Here is a 24525-nt window from a genome sequence, read left to right as displayed (position 1 = left end):
TAGTAATTTTTCATGTGTAAAAAAATAACACTCCATAAATATCCATAAAAGTAAGATAATTAAGATAAATTCAAAATTAATAACTCTAGAATTACTAATTTACTGGCAGATTTAAGAGTGTTAAATTACCATCTCATCACAAGATATGGGAAATGAATGATAATAATGATTTTCTTAACAGAAATCCTTTTCCAGTGTCAAGAAAAAGTTCAACAATAAACCAACCTTGTTTAATTACAGATATTATTCTAGTCTGCTGAGTGCATGAAAGAGGACAAAAATCCCCTCAATGTGCTAGTCCCAAAGGGTACCAGAACCCAACAAACCCAAGTAGTCTTTCACTGTTCTCCCTGCTCTCTGTGATACAGATTTGACAGCTACTTCAAATAAACAGAACAAAATGGTTTTAAACTGTCTCACCCTTACACATAAGAATTGTGTGCAAAACTGAACACAGGCATCCCCGAGTTCGGACACACAAGAAGTTGGGCTGCAATCATTTTGGGAGGTTCTAGAGCACATCTGGGAAGGGGAACGTGACAACGCATGAGATCTCAAAGTGCACTCTAAGTGCATTTTGCTGCAGCATAATCTGCTTCTCTAATTGCAGCTTGCTCTTAGAACAAATACACTCACAGGTATCGAGCAGTTATTTCCTTTTCTCTTGCGTATAATTTTCTTGGTGCATTTTTTCATCTCATTGGAATGACCCATCAGAAATGAAGGGCATGAGACTTTTTCTATAACAGTATTTCTGTAGTGCATTGTGTCCCACTGATTCCTGCCACCTAACCTTTAAAATAAGAAACAGCTTCGTCAGTAAAACTTCAATTTATAGTATCACTTTGGAACAGCTCATTTCTTCCAGGAAATACCTTTTTCTGTTATGTTTTGCTTAGACTGTTTGTCCTCCTGCAGTACCTACACAGCATTGCCAGAAGCAATCATCCACGATATGCTGTGCTAGCTTAAAGGACAAAGAAATGCATTTGATCCAGGAATACAAGGCTGTATCTATTTTTATAAACTGTAAAATAAGTTATAGTTTTCTCTATAATTTATTGGTTTTTTCATGTGTAACTAATTTTAAAACATTTGCTAAGAAGCCATAATCACATAGTGTGATACTGAAATCAAGATGCTACCTGAAATGACTATTGCCACAGTACCGAAGACAAAGCACCAAATGGCATAACCCTTGACTAAGAGAGACTTCAAAATGAAAAGATCAGCTACATAATTTTCTCCCTCAAACACTTCAAATGCCACAAAAACAAAATCACATTTCTGCTTTTCTGGGTGTCATCTCAAAGCAGAAAAGCAATGCCAAGTACATCACTCTCCATACCTGCTCTTACACCAGTGCACTGCAGCACAGCTTTGCAGAGCTCTTGTCCTCAGCTGCTCTTTCTGCAACATAATTCTACAGCATAAATGTTTAAAGATCTTCATTCATCTACAGGGGAAGAATTGCTTGGACATTTTTGTGAAACTCCACATTCAAAATCCATCTTTGGAAGTGATTTAAAACCCCTTATCAGATTATTTTAAAGCATACTTTAATGAATCAGTCGATTAATCAACAGCAATTCTGAGTTCTTAATAGGATTCTTTACATCATTTCTATCGTCTCTAAAGCTGCTTTATCTCCAGCATCCAAGACTCAAGTACCAACAGAAGTTGATAGCTATGAGATTCAGGGTTGAGCAGGTTTATGTTGCTCTGGTGATACTGCCCATCTGTCTAGCAGAAGCCTCAAAACTGAAGATCGTTTCATTCTGCAGGAGAGTAAACTTTTGCCTTGCTCCTAGAGAAAGTGAATTTCAAGGTTCTTCCCTGATATTTCAGATTTCTAATTTAAAACACTTTTAATCAGAAATCTACAACTTGAGCTCAAGAGCACAACTTTCTAAAGCTACAATACAGAAGAAATTCATTCTCTACAAATGAGTTGGAACAGAAAATGCTAATCTTCCAGTACAGCATGCAACATAGAATATCAGGCTTGAAGCAACTGATTTGCACACAAGTGATTAGAAATTTCCCTAAACATCTGGGCAGAGTACCTAACACACACCTAATCAGATAGGAAGATAGCTTGATATGGTTTTAAGTCACCATGAATAAAGAAATTAAAACTCAAATTAAATGTAATTGATCTGACTCACTCCTGTCTCCCTCCTCTGCTTTCCTTTCACAAGAGCTTTTCATCTCACGCAGTGAACAAAATCTGAATTTATCTAAGGAAAAGAATGATTCTTTTAGGCTACTGGCTTAAGGTTTGGCTTTCTGTTTTTTGTTTTGTTTGTTTGTTTTGTTTGCTTTTGTACTGAATAATCCTTCAGTCATAGAATCTACTACCAATGTGAAGCATACCCAAGCATAAGCTAGGATCATTAAAAAGATCAATATTAACAAATAGAAGGAGATTTTTTTTCTTAGTATTCATTATTATGCCAAAGAGTAGCTTTAACTACTGAAAGTTGTAAAAACTATTTGCCTCAGCTCTTTCCTTAGGACGTTCCCTTCCTGTGGTGCTCCTGCAGCCACCTGGGCTGAGCCATAGCACCTGGCTAATCCAACATGGCAAGCTGTGATAGGAAAGATCAATGCAATAGAATGATAACACAGGAGGTGTAACGATAAAGAGACTAGCATCATGGAAAGATGTTACAAAGAAAAAGGAAAAATGCTCACCCATCTCTGAAGATCTAGGCTGGCAAAACTCCACAAAGGACGAATCTCTAACCAGAGATCCTTCCCCAGTGGCAGTCAGCCCTTAAATGAGGTCTAAGAGGTGCAGCCAGGCTCCACCCCTTCCAGTCACACAGCTGAATTGCCTTCACCTGTGCTCCCAGGGCTGACCGGGTCCTTTCCCCAGGTGCTCAATCAGTGGTTCAGGCCAGGACTCAACAGTTTCCATACGCAAGCATAAAGGAAGAGCAGAGTCAAGAGTAAATTTCCTTAAAAAATACTAATAGATTCTCTTTAGAGCATGTTTCATTGAAACGTGCCACTGTGGAGGGGCACCTGCAACAGTTTTGGGTGGACATAGACGTACACTGCAATCTCCAAAAATTTGCTACCAGTTTGCTTCCAGATCTTTTAATGGGAAAGAGACAGCAGCATGAGCAGCTGTGCTGTGACGAGCACAGGGCATGCCCCAGAGGGTTCTCTCCAAGAAGTTACCTTTGTTCATTATGTAAGCATTACACTTAATGTGTGTCACGTTGCAGAAAACAGGCTAATGTTATACAAACAGCATTGCAGACCATGGGGTATTCTCTCAAGAGAGCATTTAAAGTAGTCAGTTAATAAGTACCAGCAAACAACCTAAAAGTGAGCTGAACCTGATTACATTGTGATGACATGATGCTATCAGTGCTTACAACATGAGAATAGTGTTAACATTCCAAAAGTAGATTTAATGATATGTACATAAAAAAATGAAATAAAAATTATAAATAATTGAATAATTGACAGTCATGCAAGTGGAATTAAACACACTGTGTAAAACTTCACTATTTGAAGTGATAAGTATAAATCAGACAGTAAACAGCAAGTTGGAAATAGAACTATTTTTGTTAAAATAATGTTAAATATTAAAATATGGTAATTCTCCAAAACAGTGATAAAAAAGGATACATGAGGCCAGTCTCTCCTAGTTTATTCTTCCAAAGCTACTTTACTTTTTTCTTCCTGCTGTGAGGAAAGCTATTTTATGTTGTTGATGGCAAACACTGAATGTTATATACTTTTGCAATGAAGTTTAATAAATGAATTATTCTGTGAAGTGTCTGGTTTGATTTTTCTCTCTGCCTGTATTTTCAGATAAGTGTTTTATATTTGAAAGCACTATCTTTAAATACCTTTCACTTCTTTTCTCAGCACTAAGGATAAAACTATCATAATCATTTCCAGCATAAAATGCTTTTAGGTTTTCTTTGTAAGTCTTCATTTCCCCCCTTTCTTTTTATTGAAGTTTTTTGTGGTTATTTTTTCCCTAAATTTAAACTTCCAAAAGAAATTCACTGAATTTCCTAGGACTAGTTAGGCTGGTTTTACTGAGCAGAGAAATTGCCTAGAGTTTTAAAGCCAGACAAAATTCAAAGCCCAGTTTAAGTTACTTTGTTTGGGTGTTTATTTCAAACTGCACCAGAACAATGAGAGCTTCAGATCTGCACTACCATACAAGTTGGTATGTGCCATGTGCCAGATTATGTACACGACTCTAAAAATCTAAAGACACACGTATTCCTCAAATCTCCTAAAAATAATCAGTACAAACTTCTGCCCTTTCCTTAAAAATGGATTTACCAAATTAATAGTTTCTCCCTTTAATACAGATTTGTACACAGAGGCTGAAAGTAGAAAATTCTTTCTGACCAGTGAAAAAAGGCTGATAAACAGAATTATTTTGATTTACCTAGTTGTTGCAACTAAGCCATTCCTGAACTATTAAAAATAAATGACTAAGCAGACACTGAAGGACCTCAGTGAAGTTCTTGCTGGATTTCTTTCCATTCTATGGAAGTTAAACATTCAAACTTTGTACATGTCAAAAAAGGCAAACAACTGAGTTAGCCAGGTTTTGCCTCTCTCTCCCCATCACCCTCCAGTCAAAGACTAGTTTTCTACAGCCTCAACTAAGTTGGGTTTTAAGAAATTTTAGAGTTAGACAAAAATTTGATCAACTCTCTGCTCTGACTCAGTGCTGCAAGCAGAGCTCCCAGCTCCTACAGCGCCCAGCTGCTCCGTCCCACAGGTAGCACAGGTGTGCCATCAGCTGATTGCTGCTTTCCCCTTCATTCACCAGCAGCGTGCCCAAGGATGGGCTGCAGTTCTGTAATAGGAATGTAGGCTAAGGATAAGAGAAGCCTACTGGCTGTTCAATGAGAATGAAATAATGATTTTCATCATGTATTTCTTTATTATCTCTCAGAAGTCACAGCAATATCTGTTTACAAATATACATACTTGCTGGAAAACTCAGAGAATTCAAAAGCAAAGAAGCAATGTGTGATCTAGCTGAACTGAACTAAAATAAGCTTGCTAATACTAAATTTATTGAAGGTCTTAGTTTCTGAACACCAAGAAAAGCAAATGCAATGGCAGTAAACAAGAACAATATTCAATGTGTCTTTAAATATTCTTCAAACTATGATGACTACGTATTATGCTTCTAAATAATCCTCTGGCTGTCAGTGGATTATTAACCATCTTATTATCTTCCACTGTAGTCTACTTTGCTAAAAATTAAGTAAAGCTCTTAATGCTTTCAGAACAGAAATTCAACACTTACATACGAAGAACCAGTCAAACCGTGAGCAAAATTCAAATGATAGCAGAAATAACTAGCAACAATTAAGTTAAAACACTAAATGTGAGTGCAAAAATACTGCTGAAAAGTTTTAATTTGTGGCCAGTAATTAACACAGTTTTAGCTATCTCTCTTTTATTTGTAATGTCTTCATTCTGTTATTTGAAACTATTTATAGTAACATTGGGTTGGTTCGCCATAATTTCCTTCCACCCACAATCATCAGATTTTTCCTTCAGTATTTTTTATATATTTTTTTTTCATCTGTTGATCAGAATAGCACCTATTGTGTAGCACGGCTTCAAGTAGTGTACGTTGATATTCATTTTCCTTTGTAATTCTACAGATGCAAGTTTGCTTGATGAGGGAACAGTGCGGACAGTAGAAACGTGTTTATTATACATTTTAATATAGCTAAGCTAGTAAAGTAATAAGCTTTGAAGCTTAGGACCTTTTCATCTTCTATTATATGAATATGAAATATTGATGACCATTTCCTTCTCAAAAATGCCATTCTCAATCTAGCTTTGATCTAAGTGATAGAAAATTAGAATAAAAATAACAGTAATAAAACCCACAGTGGACACTGTAGAAAGTGCACATTTGAAATAGTCTCATAAAAATAATAGCTGTTCAAAAACTCACTGGAATATTCCCCACTGTTGCCTCAATTTTTTCTTGGAAGCCAATATGTTTCAACCACCAAGTTAACAATATACAATCTGGATGAAAAACAGCACCATGCAGGAATGTCCTGTCCTCAGTAAATACTCTGAATTGGCATACAGACGTAAGGACATCTTCTGCTTCCCTGATTTAAAAGGTTGTTGGGTCTTGCTATTTTTATTTGGATTTTTGTCTTAATGAAGGCTCCCATTTTCAATATAGCATCTTATCACAATACTTCTCATTTCTATCCATTATTAATTAAATTAGCCTCCCCAAACAAAAACATTTAGGTCCCTTTGATCTCCAAGCCTTTCTTATGACTGAATTTTCTCTGACTTTCATCAGTGAGGCCACACTCTGTAACCACCCATGACACCTGTAAGGATTTAATGACTATCGAAAGCAACAATGCAAACTGTGGGAAAAGTAGTCATAAATATCAAGTGAAGAACACACTGAAAACAACCTACCTCTAAGAAAACCAAAAAAGCTCCCAAAACTTTATATTAAAAACTTCCTCACTAATGAGCAAATGTAAAATAATAATAACTTTCTAACTTTCTATGTGTATTTATTTTCAGTCATTATTTTTTGTATGATTTCAATGACATCATTTGAAAACATTAAAGTGAATGACTGGAATAACTCTTTGAATGGAAAGGTCTTTAAGCTGTTGGTAGAGCAACCTCCAAATCCAATTCTAAATATCACCCTCAGCCAACCAGAGAACAAACTCCACCTTCCCTGATCAATGTGTCTGATCAAATGGGGAAGCACTCCCCTCTAAGCAGCACACCTGAAGTTAAATACTACATACTGCTAAGGAGAGAATAAAGGACTTCTGGGCAGTTTGTAAGTAAAGCTACATTCATTGGCTAGCTTATTCAGTATGATTACTTTAGTTTTCTTAAAAATATGTATATTCACAGCTCTATGTTCATCCAAGCAACCTCATTCTGCCCTCCCAACATAAATTATATTTTGTATGCATGCCTTTGTGTATATATATACATATACAAATGGAAATTGATTTATTGATCAGGGTACCAGTTCACCACTAATTGCCAGGCAGCATGTTGGTGGAGTTTAATACATTGCTTACTTAGTTCATGCACAGTCGCACACATCCAAATCGATAAACTGCATCTGTTAATATTACATATGTAAACTTCAATGTGTGTAAAGGTATGTACTCACACTTACATACACATCCATAAAATAAAATGTGCAAACACAGGCAGTATATGAATAAGCATAAGCATTTCAAACACACATTACACTTTTTTTTATCCATGTATGAACAATACAGCTCTACACTATCTGAAAACAGTTTGAAGACCGGTGCAAAAAGCACCTGTGGGGAAAAATAAAAATCTGTTTTTCCTCATTGTAAATGTTTGTTAAATGTTAATGATATTCTACTCCTTGGAAGATCATTTCTCTGCATGTGGAATTTCATGATAAAAAGCTTTAAAGTCACGGGTTTCTCAAGATAAACCCCACTGGCTTACTGATGCATGAATGCACTGAAATTGAATTACTGTACAACAGCAATTACTTTTCACAGCACAGTTATAATGAGAATCAGCTCCACAATGAACACCAGGTAGCTATGGTAGAAAAGTTAATAAAAAAAAATTCTTTTATTTGCATTTTCCACTGTAGCAATGGTAGTTACCTGAAAGAAAAATAATCCTTAGCATTTGATTCACCATCTCAGAAGTAAATCAACAATCATTTTTATATGATTCTCTTTTCTTGCAGAATGATGCTATTGAAAATGGAAATTTAACTATGTAGTTAATATTTTAATTTTGGCTTTTGTTTTAAAATATTCCCTTACAATTTATATTTCATACTACTTTCCTTCACTTCCCTCCTTTCTTTGCTTTCTTTTTTTTTTTCCTATGACAGCAATAACTAGAAAAAAAAATAAAACCAGCAAATAAATAGTTTTAATTCTACCTCTTTTCTGCCACTAAGTTTCTTAGGAGAGACCTTTGTCAGTAAGCACCATGCCATCATGCTCTTTTCTCTTCAGTTTCCAATGAGTGGAGACAGTAACAAGTCAAGACACCTCCTAAAAATCTTAAAAAAAACTCACAGCTAACTTTACATTAAGGCTGAGCAAGCCCAGGTGACAGTGGACTGTGCAATGCTCTCCAACTGATTACTTGGGTTCGGCTATAAAAGTAAAACTACTGCCGAACAACCCAGGAAACATTTCCACTTATCCCACCTTATAGGTATTAAGATTTTTTTCCAATCAGAATGCCATAGTTTTAACAAGATACCTCTGCATTTGCCACAGATAAAACCAAAGCTAAGTATCAACAATCTGGAATTAAAACCACTCTTCCATGGTATTAACTCAAACCCTGTCACAAATATTTAAAAATAAGATTTGCAAGTTGCCTGTCTGAATTTTCATCAAGTAGGGCAGTGCTAGGGAAGAAACAGTTAACAGGAATGTCCTGATCTGACATAAATCTAATGTAAATAGTGAACACTGGGAGTAGGGGGAGTTGCTTGCAAGGGTTTCCATCAGTAAGTAGATGACAAAAGGTTACATAATTGGTTTAGCACTTTCAGTTTTCCATTTATTTTCTGTATCTGACAGCACAAAAATAGGACATTCTGTGATAGGATAATTGCATAGTGAAGGGTAATTCAAACGGGATGAATATGATAAAAATCACACTGAACCAACTAATCACTATGAAAAGCGATGAGACAAAGATAAAATTCAACCAGACTATAAAGGAGTAGGAGGGAGAAGAGAGTTCAGTAGTGATTAGTACCTCAGAACAAGTTAATGTGTTTGAAAGTACAAAGCAAAACAAAACAGAAAAACAAAAAAAAAAAAGACCTTTCCATGCCACGCTATTTCTATATCTCCTAATCTTTCTTATTGGCCTTTTCCACAAATTAAACATTCTGTATGACTGCGGCTTCCTGAAAAGTTGTCAGATTTTGCTACATATGCTAAAAGCTGAGAAAGTGCTTTGATTAAAGTGCTTCATTTAAAAAGTATTTTACATTACACTGCAGATTATGATCTATCTGTAGCTAATCCAACCAGTGGTTTGGAATGCCACAAATACATTTATTCTCAATCGTTGCCCCACGTTTGTAGGGCTGGGTGATATTTTAGAAGAAGCTCTTCATTTTCTGCTTACCGGATATTAACCCCAGATCACTGAAAGTATTAATCTAATCTCTAGGTTTCAGTTCTCAGAACATTTTCATCAAAACTTTAGGTCAAAACTCTACTGTATTAGAGGCAGAAGGATTCAGCATAGCTTTGTCTCAATGTAGAATAGGTCTTAGTTCTATATAAGCTTTGCAACTCCCATCTCACTTCTACAGGTACAAGAAAGTGAGCTGTAATGTGCCAAAGACAGAATCTGGTCAAGACTTATCAGGACAAAAAATAGTAAGCTCTACTGTCAAATGGAATTCTTGCAGGTTTTGAATTTATTACTCGAACATGGTCACTCATTCCATCTCTAACTCCCACAAAGAACCACCTCAGATGAGCCACATCTTGTAATTATGCAAAAAGTAACTGTCCTCAAAGATACACTAGAGAAACTAACTTTAAAATGAAGCATCCCTGTTCAAACCAAGCTTCTAACTGTTTTTCCAAAGATGGAAACTGTCCAAAGAACATTCTAGATGTCACTCAGGTTATTTTGGCATTGAAGTTCTTTCAGACAGCACTATACAAGTGCTTTAAGATTTACACAGAGCACAATAGCCTATATTGGTGCAGGAAGCTTTGGTTGCTTATTTTCCTCTCTAAGGAGTGGAAAAACTCCTCTATGTGAAAAGGCCAAAGCAGCTCTATACACTTCACCACCATTGGAAAAAAATGCATTATAAAGCTATAACTGAGAAAACAAGTGCTCTTTCCAAACAGTGCTCCAAACCTACAGAAAAGGTGTTCTCTTTCACTGTACACAGCTTGCTGTCACTTCCAGCTATAGCAGATCACTGCTCTGAGAACACTTGCAGACATTTTTACAACATCAGGGCAGTAGTTTTCTCTAGAGAATAATGAAAACCATCCCTGCAGAATCAATGTACTCCTGCAGGCAATTTGCAGGCTTCTGGAAGCTGCTGCATGTAACTTAAAGTGCAGTTTTCCCTCTGAAAAACATACCGTTAAAACGGCACTGTGGGGGTTCCATGTTTTTTGTCTTTCTCGACTTCCCTGCCAAGTGTGCTCAGTTTACAAGCTGAAATATGTTTTACTTTGCTGCCAGCCCAGAAAATTCAGCCTCTAAAAGAGCACCAAATTCCTTCCTCCCTTTTGCAATAAAAGGCTGAATTGTATCTGCAGCTACAGAAATGGAATCCCCTTCCTTGGGTGATGCCTTCAGCTGCACAGTTGAGATGCTGAGACCTCCATCTCAACTAAACAGACATATGACCAAAAGCAAGGCAGATGACAGCACAGAGCATCACCACAGCAGACTGTCAGCTCGTTGACACTGCTGATACAACAGGAACTACAGTAATAGGCAATCACCTAAATTTCAAAGAATAATGTAAAATGAAAAGTAGAACAGGAATACCTGCTATTCTTTAGGACAAGTGTTATCAAAAAAAAATCCTATTTAATGCAGAAGAACACAGGTGTCAGACTTTTTCTATAGTAAATCTAATAAGACAACTGAGCACAAAGTGTCAGAATGGAGTTAAACAACAACAACAAACCACTCAGGCCTGCAGAAGTACAGAAAGTAGGTAGCTACTGTAGACTGTTGATAAGTTGTCTTTACAGCGATGTAGTACTTACCATACATAAAGGAGTTTTGGGTTCATTCCTATATGAAGCATTATGAAGCATTTTCGTCTTTTTCTTGACCTGATCTAAAGGACAGCTATTGAAATCAGAAATTTCCCACAGTACTATTTTTCTACTAGAAAGCAATAATATGAAGTCTGTTTTGGTTTGATGACGTGAATTCTAATATAATAATGCACAACCATACGTAATAGTTATGTTTTACCAAACACAAGTGATAGCTCACAAGTCCATATGGGAAACAGGTAGTCCAAACCTTGCTACACACTTCTGCGTTTATCTATTGATGCTATAAAAAAATTATATATATTCTCCGGTGAACGGATTCTAAAAATACTTCTGAATGCTTCAGTGTTTCCATTTCATTTTCAATTGCTTGTACATCTTCCAGAGCAGAGCCTAAATTCCATGCTTAGTTTGACATTAGAGAATGAAATAGCAGACAGCTCTGCTGCTTACCCGCACAGCTTCGGACTTCTTATGAAACATTTCTTCCATATTCTTCGCTAACTTTTTCACAAGCTGAAGGCCATCAATTTCTTCTATTGCAACGTCTTTCTCATATTCTTTGTATTTCTGAGGGAAGACATGGAAAAAAAAAAAAAAGAATTAGGGAAAAATTATTTGGGGAACCAGTTGTAATGTTGACAACTAATGATTGGTTTTGTTTACACTGTTGCTGATATTCTCTACTTATTTGTTGTTTATTTGTTGACAGAGGGCTGCTATGCACCAAGATACTGACATACAGAAAAACAACAGGGTTAGTACCAGAACTCGGCTAAGAAAATACAATAGAAATATTTATGCTATGCATAATAGGAATGTAGTGGTTTTCCTTCACAACAGTTAAATTACCCCTGCAGACAAACATCAGAATATTGAAGAAAAAAATCTCTGTATTCCATTCAAAAGTATTTTAAACAAATGATACACGTATGTGTCTTAGCCATTTAGAAACCTCCTCCTCCAAAGAAGATCCTGCAAATATTTATTCTATGTGGTTTACAAAATCCTTAGATTAGGAATACTTATGCTATAAGCACATCTGCATGTCCTTAACTTTCCTTGCAAGGAAAACCCCCAACAGACCACAGAAATAGGTGCCCTTATCTGAATGCAAGGCATCATTTGCACAGTATGGATGAGCATTATCTTATGGTCTCATTCACAACATAACTCCTAGACTGAAAATACATTCAGTTTTTATCCTCTTTATTTTCTGCATAACAACCTTTTTTAAAAAAAAAAAAAAAATCAGTGTTTATAAATGAACGTTGTAAGAACATAATATACAGGAAAAAAGTGTAATATTCTCTGGAGCCAAATTTCAAAGCATTTAATACAGGGACCATTTCTCCTGCTCATGTCACTCCACTATATTTTTCCTCTAAGTGCTAAGACGTTAATATTAAACGTAAATTCACGAAGAACATTTGCCTTTGCAATAATAATTTTCTCCAAAACATATGCAACACTAGAGAGAGGGAAGAATAAGGAGATAAAAGAAAAATGGCTTAAAGCACCAGGACGAACATTTCAAGTAAGGACCAGTCATGTCCTTGCAGGTGACAGAAGAAAGGAATTTACTGTAAGAGAATTCCTGTGCATATTGTTCTCATTTCTTCCAACTAATTTTCAAGGCAAATGGCACCTGGAACAAGCTTTATTCTGAATACTTATCTGTACAGGCTTGAATTAATGTTTTGATAGGAAAATTTGATAAAATATCATTTGCAGATCATGTCATAAGAAGGTTAACAATGTCATCAGAAAATATTTAGGATATTGAATTTTTTGTATTCTGTAATTTTCCTATTCCAGTAATTATTTTATTTACTTTTACATTGCTTCCTACTATGAGATTATTTTATTTTAGACTTAAATATTAATCTTGTAATATTTATGAAGCCTCAAGCAGACTGCCTGCATTTTGTTCATTGGAGGAAAGCAGGGTGACATTTTTCCCCCTTCCAGCCTTTTTTTCCCCCATGCCTATAAACTTTTTTATTTCAACTCTGCAAGTTCACTACTAAACTCAGGCTCAAGTTCTATTATCCATATTCTGAAAAATAGATAGATAGATAGATAGATAGGATAGCATGGTGATTTGTCTAAAATAGATCAATCTTTCTTGTGATTATTGGAGAAAACAAAAGAACACAGAGGACAATAGAGAGGTAAATACTACTGTAATGAAGTGTAGTAAAATGGACTAGATTAACAGTAAATTGAAAACACTCCCAGTTAATTAATGATCTCAAAGTCTGCTCATGTCCCACAGGATTAGAAGCTTTGGAGAATATAAAACAAGTGGCAAAATGCTCTGCTATGAATAACTATCATATTTATTATGTCAACAGACTAGGTACAAATTTGACTCATTTATTTCAAGCTGCACAGGTCATGTTCAACATATCAGTCTGATAAAAACTGTTCCCTGCAGTATTGATCTTTGAATTCTTAGAAAGTATTCTAAAATACATCCCTTCAAGAGGCTGTTTTCAGGTTTCCAGATGTATTGATTTAAGCTTTGCCATAAAGTGAAGAAAATCAGATTATTCACTGCATTTGTTGGAAAATTGCATATTAGAATGAAAGTCAACATTTTCTAGCCACAGAGGATTGAATCATATAGTATCTTAGGTTACTGAGGAAACGTATTAAAAACTCACATTTCTCAATTTTGAATAACTTCTGTTTTTTTATCATTAACAAGTAGCTTGCATTCAAAATAAGTGGAAGTGAGATACTACTCAGTACATTGATTTATTTTTCCCTAACTTAAAGCCAAAGTTCCAGCATTAAAAAAATATATGGGAAGAAATAAAAAGATATTGTTTAAGTTCTAAGAACAAAAGACCACACATCTTGCATAGTGTACATCCAGCCAATTGTTGGAAAACTTAAAGAGCAATTGCAACAAGCTAGGACTATTTACTTGATCTGCAAGACTTCGGCAATCAAGGTGTTTACTTAATATGTATTTTATATTCAGAATTTCATTGCCATAAAAACAATTCTGTGACTTATTCAACCATCAGAGGAAGGTTCCAAGACAGGAGAAATGATGTGGCTGGAAAGAACAGCAGCCGGTTTTAGAATTCTTTTGCTCTAGTGATTGTGTGTGGAGGGGAGAGGTGCCAGCTTTGTCTGTGCATATCCATGAACCTCCTCGCAGTACTGAGTGTTCAGGAAGATGGTAATTCTGTTTGAGTCTAGAAAGATGCTGACCAACAGAAGTATCAACACAAAAAATCTGAATCAAAGCAGACATAATAAATCCGCAGCAAACAAAAAGTCATTAATAATGAATTCTCTTCCTCCCACCAGTCCCACTGCTGTCTGGTCGTCAGGGTCTTATCGTTTTCCTGACACTACAGTTTACAGTATACATTTGCTTTTAATTTAAATAAATTAGCTAAAACAACACAGACATTCACTCAAAATAAATTTGAACAAATTTGAAAATACAGTTATGTTATTTTAATGTAATCTTGAAAAAACAAGTGCAACCTTACTGGCACAGTCCTAAGGAAAAAGCTATTGGAAAAATGCTGGTGGAAAATACTCAGCTTCTGGGCTGGACTATCCTTTATATTGCTTCGTTGCAAACTACCCTCATATAGCCACTCTGAATAACTCTTCCAAACTTAAAATCAGCCATTTTCCCTTCTTTGTCAAAAATGTAAACTGTAAATAACTGATTTTTGCACGAAAACATACCAAAAGTTAGAGTCATAGTTGGACTTTTGATAAGTGGTCTTCCAGTTGTCAAGAAGACTGAGCAGACACAAGTAAGCAACTTCTGGTTTGTTTCTTTTTGTTAGCAAAATCCACATTTGCTAAGAAATTCTCCACAGAGACATGAACATTTATCATTTCACAACAGACAAAAAATAGGTGATTTCTGCAATATCTATTTTGCCACATCATTTCACATAAGTACCAGACAAAGACAGACAGCACTTCACTGTCAGAACTTTTAATGCTGTTCATGGATTCGGTTTAGGCGTCTTTTTTGTTTTGTATCCCATCCTCCCCACCTGCATAAGTGTTCATCTAAAATCAACATACCAGAAAGGAGTCCACACAAAACTCAAGTCTGAATCAATTAATGCAATCCAAGCATTTGGCACTGAAGTATAAACAAACACTAAATATACAATAATAACATTAATTATGATAAAAATAAAAATAAAACCTGCAGATTGAGTGAGTAAGGAGGAAAATAAATATTCTCTTGAAGAAAGACAACTTCAGAAATATACCATAGATCAGCTACGGTTTGAATTTTTTTCACCTTGGAACAAATGTGGTAATTTTGTTCCTGTTTGTATCTACCCATAAACTATTATCAAAATTCAGATAATTGCGTTGTATACCAAAACATTTCAAGTTACTAACAAGTGTGTAAGCAGCTCTCAGCATCACTCTTTCAAGAAGTGGGTCCTTTGAACACAGGCAGAACCATCTATGATGAAAAGTCCTACACTCCCAGTGATCTTCAGAAGCAGCAAATATCACTACCATCCTGACTAAAGAAGTGTATTTACTCAACAGCAACTCCATAATAAGCCTTTAAAAACAATCTGTCTGTGTTGTATATTTAGGAAAAGATATAAGCCTTTGCGATGTATTCATAACTGTGTCTTGCATATTTGTACATACTCACAAATGTGGCTATTTGAGATAGAGTTTTTCTCACACATACATTGCAGTTTGATGTATGAGTGCATTATTATTTTATAAAGGAAAAGCAGAACCAACATGCAAATAAAAGTTCAATTATCCATTTCAATCTATCACTTCCATGAAAAAAAAAATTGTCTATTCGATGTCATTCATAAAAAAACACAAACCAAAACCACTTTCAGATGTTCAAGACACAAAACTTCAAATGTAAAATGAGATTATGGAAACACACACATAAAGCTCACATTGATTTTTCAATGTTTTCCTCATATAAGAATTTTTGAAATGCATGCTGCTAGCTCTACTGAACAAAATTTAAATGGCATTTACTCATGGTGCATTAAAACACCTACTCATTTTTTAGTTATTTTGGTTTTAGTCATAAAACCCCAACCCCACCATTTGTGTGGAGCAGACTGACAATGCAGTAGCACTATTTGCTGCCTTCCACCATTAATAATTCTATGGAAGACAGAGGAGGTTTGGGCAGAGTGAGGTTTCCTACTATTAGCAAAATACGCCTCCTAGATTTTGAATCAAAACTAAGAATATAACTTGCCCTCAATATGGGGAAGCTAGGAGACAATAAAATTTTAAAACAATGATCATGTTCAAATATGTGACACACAAACTTGGAGAGCACAGGAAAACTCAAACCTTCTGTCACTTGACCTCTTACAGTGCCCTTTTGTACTAGCACACAACCCCTCTGCATGCAAGAGCTGGCAGAGCAATTTCCTGCAAATCATTTAAAAACACACAGCACAGCCTTTAAATGCTTCATTACAAGTGAGGGGTCACTAATTAAATACGTGCTGTTTGAGTAAACCTGAATTTGAAGCCAATGAAATAGAAGTCTCCAGAATTACATGTGCATGTGAGTGGGAATCTGAGCATTTCCACTGAGCAGAAGGGTACTCAGATGGCACTACCACAGCAGAGACATCAACTACAGATGGTGTACTCCTTTGATAGACTCATCTGTGAATCTCTCCTTAGTAAAAGATTTCTGTATTTCTCCATTATCACAATGACCTTAGGGTGGTGGTTTCGGGGTTTAGGGATTTGTTTTCTTTTGTTTAAAAAAGAATATCACTGTTAAGTTGTTGCCTATTCCTCCTCACTCTAAAATGAATTTGGTGGAGCAGGATTTAATGTCATAACAAAATAAGCAACATTAGAGTTGTCTTTACATCGCAGTCAATGCCTGGTAAGAATTTATGAACAAAAAAATTTTGGTTTAAAGACAGTATAAGATTTGTCATCTACAGATCTCTGAAGACTTTATAAAAGAAGGTTCTAAGATCCTTAATTCTGCACATGAAGATATTGAGACATAGATAAATTCCGTGAGGAGCCCAATGTCCCGCAACACTTTACAGCAACAAAGTGTACAAGCTCTCTTGGTTACTCTTCCAGTGCGGTGCCCTATAGACCACGGGCAACATTGTTAACTCCAGCTTGATCTGTAAGGAAATATGAGTCACAACGGCATATTTCTCCTCACCTTGACATTAAAGAACTCCTTGATAATTGGAAGTTTGTGTTACACCACATTACACACTCCTATTAACCTTTACTGAACCTCTTTGTGTTGATGAAATCCATCAGCAGTGACCAGTGTGATAGCACACTCATTTTCTTTTCTACAGGGAAATTTTTATTCACTTCATCAAATAACTCCAAGGAACTCTACACCAGCCCATCATGTTTGACCTTTGTCACTTACTGGTGGCTGAGGAACTCCTGTTACCTCAAACTCCAGTTTAGCTGCTTCATAAAATAACGTACACTTCGAACTGCAAAGTATGGAAACGTTTGTTGTACATTATTTTACTGCAATCAGCTACACAGAGCTATACTTTATACACTATAACGAAAAATCAGCTTACCTGGGAGATTTATTATCATCGGAAGACTTGACAAGGGTAGGTATTGTTTTTCTTGCTTTTTTAAGAGCCAGTTAAAAATAATCATTAAAAACCGCTTTAGAAAATTATCTTATAGAGCCTACTCTTGTAATGATATACACCTTTCTTCTGTCTTAGAAGAGAATGTCAAGTCATCATTTAACTCAAAAAAGGAACATTCTGAAACTGTCCTACAGACTTCTTTTCCCATAAAGATGTACTCTCGAAAACCCACTAGAGTATTTCACGAGATACTTTAAACAATGACATTTAAAAAAATAGATATAAATCTGAAGAACCACAGTAGTACCCAGAGGGTACACCATCCAAGGCAAAGCCAACATTATATTTTCAGGTGAAAGCAACTATTAGGAGCACATGCATCACACCTGCTCCTCACAAAAGTCTGAAGAAATGTGAGAATGTCTCCTTTCATCCTGGACAGCTGATCTGAGTCACTGCAGATTGAGGAGCAGGGAACCTGATAACCTACTATTTACATCCATTTCTCAGCTGGGATGACATACTGCAACATTTTCTTTTGCACACCAAACTGCATCAGCCTTCTCTGAAAACCTTTATGGCTACTGAAAACAAGGACAACCAAAGAGATAGCTTACTTTGTGCTGAAAGTTCACAAGATACACCTACAAGGTAATTCATTCAATCAGCCTTTCTTTATAACATTTCTCTCATTATGTTTCCTTTTATCACCGTGTCTGTCCATCTCCTTTTTGTTCCATATTGGCAGACCTATGCCTGTCTTATCACCAGGCACTGCTTTGGGTTAACATTATCCCCATATGCTTTTATAAGATAATGTTTATTTTCCATTCCAAAAAAGCAAGTTAGACAATCATCTCCTCACCTTCCATAGTTGCCCCTAAATTAGTTACAAAATAAAATGAGTAAGGAAGAAAGCAAGAGATAAAAGTGGAGTAAAGAGAAAAACAAAATGTACCCTGAAGACAAATATTGCATAACAAACCTCACACCTCAAGGCAAGATGAGTGACACTCTTAAAATAGCTGGTGGTAACTTTTTCTCAGAAAAAAAAAAAAAAAAAAAAAACAAAACAAAACAACACGCGATTTCATCTCCTTGGGAAACTGAAACTCTGCTCATGATTTGCAATGTTTTCTGTAACTAGCATTCATCTGCTTAGACAATACTTTTAAACCTTTACTCTTTGCATTATGTGGTACCTTTGACATCAACTTCTAAACAGGTTTTAATTCATTGATTGTCCCTACGAAGGACATGGCATTGATTGCTGCTGTTATATCTCATCATTGCACTTTTCTGTATCCAACTGATAAAAGTATTCACATTGATTTTGTTTTTTTAGACAGATACCAGAACACTATATATCAAAGTGGACTCTCCTAATTACAACAAAGACAGTAACTTCTGAATAGCTGAACCCTGGCATCAAAATTTAGGCTCCTAATTCTTCACTATAATTACTGAAGATGAAAAATGATTTCCTTTGCAAAAATCTAAACTCCTCTATGTTGTATCAAAGCCAGCAATATCAGTATGTTCTCAGACTCTCTGAAAATTTGACCACCTGCACACTGTCTCTATGCTGATGTCTTGAAAAGAATTTATCAGACTAACCATAAAAATTAAGAATTTGGAAACCAGAATTCTTCTATTTGGAACTGCCTGGAACTGTGAAAGCATATTTGTTGTCCTGCATCACAAGCACTGCATGACACTGATGCTCTGCTCTGTGTGATTTTCAGTCACTTGTAAAAGTTCCCAAGAAACTGCACAGCATGAGTAGCTTTTCTGTATATTTAGTGTAGAGGGGCATATTCACAATGATTTCTTTCAAAGCTCCATAACTAAATGTAAATACGCAAGAAAAAGGAAGGGTTACAGTTTGACTGTTAAACAATGTCCTAACATATAATAAATACTTTTGAAAGACTGTAATGTGGTATTAGTCGGTGTGTACAACAGATCTTCCCCTCATCTTTATTCTCTATGACCATTTAGCTATATTGCACACTTTCTTAAACTGGCATCCGGCATATCTGTAGGATCATGAAGGCTGGAAAAGACCTCTAAGATCACCTAGTCCAACTGTCAACCCATCAGCACAGTGCCCACAAAGCCATGCTGCTCAGTGTCAAATCTACACATTGCTCAAACACCTCCAGTGACGGTGACTCCTCTGCCACCTCCCTGGGCAGCCACCCTGCCCTAAGCCTGTCACATTGGATGGGGCCCTTGTGAGTAAAGTGTAGGATGCTGCACTTGGTCTTGTTGAACCTCGTACAATTGGTTGCAGCCCATCCATTCAGCTTTTTCAGATCCTTCTGTAGGGCCTTCCTACTCTCAGCCAGATCATTTCCTCTCAACTTGGTGTCAACTGCAAACTTATTGAGAGTGCACTCAATCTCCTCATCCAGATCATCAATAAAGATAACAAAACAGAACTGGCCTCAATATTGACCCCTGGGAATCCCACTCACGACCAGTCACTAGATGGATTTAATTACATTCACCACCACTTTCTGGGCCTGACCATACAGCCAGTTATTGACCCGGTGAAGACTACACCTGTCTAAGCTGTGAGCTGCCAGCTTCTCTAGGAGAATGATGTGGGAGACAGTCTCAAAGGCTTTGCTGAAGTCTAGACAGACTACATCCACACCTATTGACATATTAACTCCCAATATGTCTTTTCCCCCACAGTTTTTCTCTCATGCTAAAAAAAAACCCCACAATGACAAAGCTTGAAACCTACCTAAGGATGTAGCCTGTGACAACAATATTGCAAATAAATAAACATAAAGAAAACAAAACCACAGCTAGAACTTACTATTCTGACTGTAGCTCTTGTTACTTTTTTTTATCTAGTGAGCAATCTACACAATAACTGCTTTTGTATCATATCCCACCCATGCTATATTATAAGCAGTCATTCCAAAACATAACCACAATGTGTAAGTAAATAGAGGAATTTAAAAGTTAGATGAGAGAAGGGTGAATATCACCCTCTATCTGTCCTTATTTTTCCCTGAAACTGGAAACACAAGGCATCTTGCCAAAGTGTAGACAGCTGTTTGTGACTATCACACTCATCAGAAGATAAATCAAGAACTAACCAGACTCAGGCCCAAGACTACAGTCTCATGGTTGCATTAGACTTCATTTTTTTCCCCTTCCCTTTCATCCAAAAAAAAAAAAATCAAGAAAATAATTAACATGCCAGAATTTGATCAGTTTGGAAATGTTTCAAGAAAAAACAGTTTTACCTTTCATAAGGTCATTGGAATATTAACAAGTCTTTCCCCAAGTTTCATATAATTAAATGTGAACCAACTCCATCCCAAGATGAAGTGTGAGGGACATTCATTTTATTTACAGTGGTTTCTACATACAGTTAATTCAACATTACACACACAAGCATGGAGATGTTTACTCAGCTTTTGACTGGTTCTTGTAGAACTAGAAAATGTTTCTGTAGTCTAGGAACTCATTAGTGATAGCATTCATCTTGCCAAAAATACATAGAGTATTACATGTAGGTTATTGACATAATGCACAGAAATAAAACATTTAACACAAGAGTCTATAACAGAACGCATGGACTAACATTTATCAGAAAATGTTGAGCTTTTGTACTAAAAAATATCCAGCAAGAGCTCTGTTTTGTTTGTCAGTTAATCACTATTGGTGATAATGTGTCTAAGAATTAAAGATGTATCAATTTGCATAGCGGAGAATAGAAGCCATGAATAATAGCCAAATCGATACTATGAAGTCATAAAGAATACAGTGTGCTCTCCTTCAGGATAATGGTAATTAATACACTTTTCCTTCCTTCATACATGAGAGAAACCTAATAAAAGAACATTTTAATCACATTAAAGTTTCTAAATAGAAAGAGAACACATAGTTCTCTTTCATTTCTGTTCATATGCTTAAAGCACTTAAAGTATTACTTTATTTGCACACATCTACAGAAAACAGCTTGTGTTTTAGGAACATATGCCTATACTGATTGGTGTTTTGCAGTACAACCACTTGAGTGCTTGTTTCCTTAAATAAAATATCTTATTCTAGTTAGGATGTTCATTATCATAAACAAATGATGATGTCTAAAGTCACATTTCTGCAACAAATACTCTACTGGGAATGGATGTATAGAAATACTTTAAGCATAATTTAGTTCATATTACCGCAACAGAAATCCTTAGCACTGAAAAGTTATATTCACTTACATTGAGGCTTAGCTTGTCCTATTCAGGTCCACTGGTTAATGAAATAGTGTCTATTTTGCAATTAAAAAGAACAGGTTTAAGTGAGCAACATCTAGCAGTGGCAATCCCTCCTTGTAAGGAAAGAAGTGGTCCTGCTCCTTCAAGAGACTGGCCCTAGGTCGGCAAGCCTCCACAAGAGGAAACAAGATAAAACGCTTTAAAAATAGCATTATTATATTCTGAGGAGCAGAGTTTTAACAGTCATTTTGTTGGAATTCCATTAAGTATTATTTTTGCACAAACCAAACTTTAAAACTTAAACTGCCACAATTAATGTGTTCATAAAGACAAACAAATTAAAGTTTCCATTGTTGAGATACACTCTCCATGACAATATTCAGCAAACTGCCATCAGCAGCCCATTACTACTTCATTGCTTGATGGAAATATTCCTTTTCCACAACCAGCTAACCCTCGGAACCTGGAAACCACCTGAATTGCAGGAGCTGGCTAGTCAATCTATTGACAAATTCCTCTCTGCTCACCACAAAGCACTGACCCCGGTGAACTGCTTTCACATCGCTAAGACATCAGTAATTAACATACGCTTAAGTTAAAATCACAGGGCTCCTCCTGAAGCAGACAGAACAAGCCAGGTACTTAAAGGCATCTACTTGTCACTGAGGGTCCCAGAGGTCATTTATTGCTCTCAGCAATTTTATTAAAGTAATATCAAGCTCAAAAAACAAACAAACAACAACAACAAAAAAAAAAACAACCCAAACTTTTAAGACTTAGCTCGACCTTTGGTTGTTTACCAGAAACTGCGTAAAAGATTCATAAATGAGGGTCAAATTCCCATCTCCTCAGCTTTCTGAAATAGCTTTTCTGTGAAAAAAAAAACATAATGCATATAGCCAAGGGCAAAATCCTCTCTTAATTTCCAACATAAGATTTTATCATTGTAACCAATGAAGAAGTAAAATATTTAGATTCTTGTCAAATGCTACTCTGCAATATACAAATTCTGAACTTCTTTGCTGGTTTCTTTCTTTCACAAAAATACAACTTGTCCCTTATTGCTATGAATGCACATAGAACAGTGTGCATCAATAAAATATAATTGTGGCAACTGGACATTGTTTGCATTTGGAGGTAGAGCAGAGCATGTGCTGCGTGCACAGGACTGCCAGAGGCATACATCTGTTTGTGCAGTTCTAGTTCAGTAGTTTAAGGAATGAAGTATCACCTCATTACAGAACTGCCATGTATGAGTGAATTTGTGGAGCTTGCCCTCCTCACAGTCAGACAGTTCTAATCTCCTCGCAAACCGCAGTGGCAGCACAGAGATGAAGTGTTAAGCTTATCGGGCCTCATCTGTACCATCACCTACTTAGTTAAACCCAGGCCATCCATTTCACTGTCATTTCTTTGTTCCTGAGGTGCCTGAATGCATAATAGCCAATACCCAAAGATACAAGATATCTTTAAGTCTTTCTAAGAACAGTAGCATTATTTTTTTCAAAGGCAAACTGAAAGCAATCCACTAGCACCATTTTAACCATTGGTTGGACTATCTGCACCTTTCCTTACACTAGATTCTACCTTGTACTGTCACTACACATTCCATCCCTAAAAAACTATTCATGTACTGTAAAATAACTTTCAATATTTGCACTGAAATTCTTACCTTTGAAAAAGCTTGTGTTACTATGGCAGTATCACAGCTGGGGAGGGTTCTGTAAATGCAAATTTTATGTCCCAATAAAGACAACCTTGGACTCTCCACTGCTTTTGGGCATCACCAAGCAAATCAACAAAGAGCTCCATTTCAGTCAAAAAAATAAGGATCATTGTTCAGCAGCTTTTAAAAAGGCATTGAAAGAATGCTGCCTTTAATTTGTTCAAAATAAATTTCTCATACTTCATGTTTCTTTTCTGCTTTTAAGATCACAATACCTCGTGGATCTTAATTTCAGGAATAAGATCCAAAACTTTACATACATGGAGCAGTATCTCTATCATCAGCTAAAGGTGCCTTTTCTTCTCTTCCAGTTATTGTGGAAGGATAGAACAAGTGGCATAGGCTGGACACTAAGACGTGCCCATCATATTTCCTTCTAGGGTAACAGGGCTAACTCGACTTCTAGATTACTATCACAAGTGCACATGTACTGCTGAGATGCACATTAGGAGACAGTGATGTCCTAGCGTCACTGAGAGCTATAGACAGGAATAGGGAGAAAACTTAGTACAGCTGTTCTTGTCTCCATGTTACTGGGAATGTGCAAGCAGCATTTTTCTTCTCCCTGAATAGGCTTGTACAAACAACATTTTCATACATAATCTACACCAAAAGTCATCTAAAGGGATTTTTCAAATGGAAATTATCTTTTGCAGGAACAGCCAAAGGCTGCATGCAGTACTTTACTATTTTATCAGTTCATCATCAGCGAAACCTGCAGGGATTCCTGAGTATTACCAATACCATAAAGGTACGAATGGTACCATCTTATGTCTCAAGATGCCTCTAGAACACACCGAGCAGGACAATGCTGAAAGATGCTGTAGGTAAAATTGGAATGTTTTCCAGTCTTAAAATAAAACAAACAAAAACAAACAAAATAAAAATCACTATTCAAAATAAGCAATTTGGTTTTGGCTCATTCTTCAAAATTTTCCTGTTCCAACTGGAGATTAAGAGTCAAACCACAAGAATACTGCCAATCACTTCATCACTAGCTTCTTGCAAGTCAGGAAAATAAAATTACACATTTATAGGAGAGACAAAGAGGGATGGTACACTTATTGCAGTAAATTAGATAATTTTCCAATAACAGCTTACATTAAAGGATGTTGATTTGATTCCTGTAAACTGTACAGCTTTCTGTCAATACTGCA

The 24525-nt window shown here is 36.1% G+C and overlaps 1 protein-coding gene across 6 annotated transcripts in view; it reads right to left on the bottom strand.

Annotated features, from left to right (window-relative positions):
* The window catches only part of CACNA2D3 (calcium voltage-gated channel auxiliary subunit alpha2delta 3), a 409731-nt gene that overhangs the window by 308821 nt on the left and 76385 nt on the right, over nt 1-24525 (bottom strand). For all 6 annotated transcript variants that reach the window (XR_005839457.2, XR_006931360.1, XM_414338.8 and 3 more), the window contains exon 3: nt 11262-11378. Coding sequence is in view for 4 of the 6 variants with exons in the window: in XM_414338.8 (XP_414338.3) it covers nt 11262-11378 (117 nt within the window). In the remaining 2 variants the exon portion in view is untranslated. The remainder of the gene's footprint in view (nt 1-11261; nt 11379-24525) is intronic.

The sequence above is a fragment of the Gallus gallus genome, chromosome 12 (genome assembly GCF_016699485.2).
Source record: "Gallus gallus isolate bGalGal1 chromosome 12, bGalGal1.mat.broiler.GRCg7b, whole genome shotgun sequence".
NCBI classification, from domain to species: Eukaryota; Metazoa; Chordata; class Aves; order Galliformes; family Phasianidae; genus Gallus; species Gallus gallus.
This window is presented reverse-complemented; position numbering and strand designations above follow the sequence as displayed.